Source organism: Sinocyclocheilus anshuiensis, unplaced genomic scaffold (assembly GCF_001515605.1).
Source record: "Sinocyclocheilus anshuiensis isolate Anshui unplaced genomic scaffold, SAMN03320099.WGS_v1.1 scaffold2697, whole genome shotgun sequence".
NCBI classification, from domain to species: domain Eukaryota; kingdom Metazoa; phylum Chordata; class Actinopteri; order Cypriniformes; family Cyprinidae; genus Sinocyclocheilus; species Sinocyclocheilus anshuiensis.
The window spans coordinates 1-2450 of record NW_015551150.1 but is presented as its reverse complement, the minus strand read 5'-3'; the positions used below and the strand labels follow the sequence as shown (position 1 = coordinate 2450).

The 2450-nt window shown below is 52.4% G+C and overlaps 1 protein-coding gene across 1 annotated transcript; it reads right to left on the bottom strand.

Annotated features, from left to right (window-relative positions):
* Window positions 1–1978: 1978 nt before the first annotated feature.
* LOC107663312 (uncharacterized mitochondrial protein AtMg00860-like) lies at window positions 1979–2434 on the bottom strand. Its single transcript, XM_016453513.1, has one exon. It carries the CDS (start codon window positions 2432–2434, stop codon window positions 1979–1981), a length of 456 nt encoding a protein of 151 aa, XP_016308999.1.
* Between the last annotated feature and the right edge of the window lie 16 nt (window positions 2435–2450).

Below are 2450 nucleotides of genomic sequence, written 5' to 3'. Positions count from 1 at the left end.
GAATACGTTTTACCGAATAGGCTGGTTCCCCGTCTACGAGACGCGAAGGGGGAGGAACCGGGACCGGCGGATTTATGGCTGAATGAAAAAAAGGATTCGAGCCGGCGGATTAATGGCTGAATGAAAAACAGGCTTAATTTTGGATACATGAAACGCCGGATGAATTCTCCTGTACGCTGGAGGGAGTTTGAGGCGGACTGCCACCGGACTAATAATCTTGGTGACAGTAAACGGGCCAATGAATTTGGGAGCAAGTTTACTACTGACGGATCGGAGAGGAATATTCTTGGTTGAGAGCCACACTTTTTGACCGACGACGTAAATGGGAGGCTTCGACCGGTGGCAATCGGCCTGAACCTTGGTGCGCGCCCCCACCTGGAGGAGGGTCAACCTGGCCTTGCTCCAGGTGCGTCGCACCTCTCGACCGGTGGCGATCGGCCTGAACCTTGGTGCGCGCCCCCACCTGGAGGAGGGTCAACCTGGCCTTGCTCCAGGTGCGTCGGCACCTCTGGACGAATGCGTGGGCAGAGGGAACCGCGACCTCGGATTCCATACTGGGAAAAAGTGGTGGCTGGTACCCTAAGCTACACTCAAACGGAGATAGACCCGTAGCTGAGACTGGTAACGAGTTATGTGCGTACTCAACCCATGAGAGTTGCTGGCTCCACGAGGAGGGGTTCTGAGAAGCCAAACATCGCAACACTCGTTCTAAATCTTGGTTGGTCCTCTCTGTCTGACCATTACTCTGGGGATGAAACCCAGAAGAAAGACTAACCGTCTCCCCCAACAATCTACAAAACTCTCTCCAAAATTTGGATATAAACTGAGGACCCCTGTCAGAGACCACGTCCATCGGGAGGCCATGTATGCGAAGAACGTGGTCGATCACAGCAACCACTGTTTCTCTGGCAGATGGTAATTTAGGCAGAGGAATTAAATGAGTTGCCTTTGAGAACCGGTCCACCACAGTCAAAACCACCGTGTGTCCCTGTGAGGGTGGGAGACCCGAAACAAAATCTAACGAAATGTGGGACCAGGGTCTCGAAGGAACTAACAACGGCTGAAGGAGTCCAGCAGGGGGGTCGATTCGAAGACTTAGAAACAGCACAGACCGAGCAAGCCAAAACAAAAAGACTAATGTCGCGAGCCATAGCTGGCCACCAGAACCGTTGTCTAACTAGAAACTTGGTACGAACTACCCCAGGATGACAGGCTACCTTGGAACAATGACCCCATCGTATAACTTCGGACCTTAAACACTCTGGCACAAACAAGCGACCTGGTGACCAGGGTCTCGAAGGAACAGCCAGCGGTTGAAGAAGTCCAGCTGGGGGTCGATTGGAAACCTTAGAAGAGGCACAGACAGAGCAGGCCAAAACAAAATGTCGTATGTCACGGGCCATAGATTGCCACCAGAACCGTTGTTTAACGAGAAAAAGTGTTCGACTAACCCCCGGATGACAGGCTACCTTGGAAGAATGACCCCAACGGATGACGTCGGACCGTAATCCCTCTGGCACAAATAAACAACTCGATGGGCACCCGGGCGGAGGCGTTACCCCTTGCAAGGCCCTACGGACCTTCGATTCGATCTCCCAAGTCATAGCCGACACCACGATGTTCTGTGGCAGGATGGATTCGGGAGACAACGGCCGTTCCGATCTGTCAAAAATGCGGGACAAAGCATCAGGTTTAATGTTCTTCGAACCTGGACGATAAGAAATTGAAAAATTAAAGCGACCGAAAAATAAGGCCCACCAAGCCTGCCTAGAACTTAACCTTTTAGCAGACCTGATGTACTCCAGGTTCTTATGGTCGGTCCAGACTATAAAAGGTTCCTCCGAACCCTCCAACCAATGACGCCATTCTTCCAAAGCCAGCTTGACTGCCAACAACTCTCTGTTACCAATGTCATAATTACGCTCGGTGGGAGACAAACGATGAGAAAAATACGCGCAAGGATGCACCTTGCCGTCCGCTAGGGAACGCTGGGATAGAACCGCGAGGGGTGCACCTTGCCGTCCGTGGGGGAACGCTGGGATAGTACCCCACCAACCCCCACCTCTGACGCGTCAACCTCCACCACAAACTGCCTGGAAGGATCAGGGGCTATGAGGATGGGAGCTGAAACGAAGCAGCCTCTCAGTTTGGAAAATGCAGCTTCTGCTGCGCTAGACCACCTGAATGCAGTCTTGGTGGAGGTTAAGGCCGTCAAAGATGCAGCTAGCTGGCTGAAATTGCGAATAAACCGCCGGTAGAAATTGGCAAAGCCCAGAAACCTCTGCAGGGCCTTGTGGGAATCTGGGGTTGGCCAATTCACCACAGCCTGAACCTTGTCGGAATCCATGCGCACCCCCTCGGCCGAGACGATGTATCCCAAAAAAGGAACAGACTGCATGAAAAATGCATTTCTCCGCTTTGACAAAAAGCCCATTCTCCAACAACCTCTG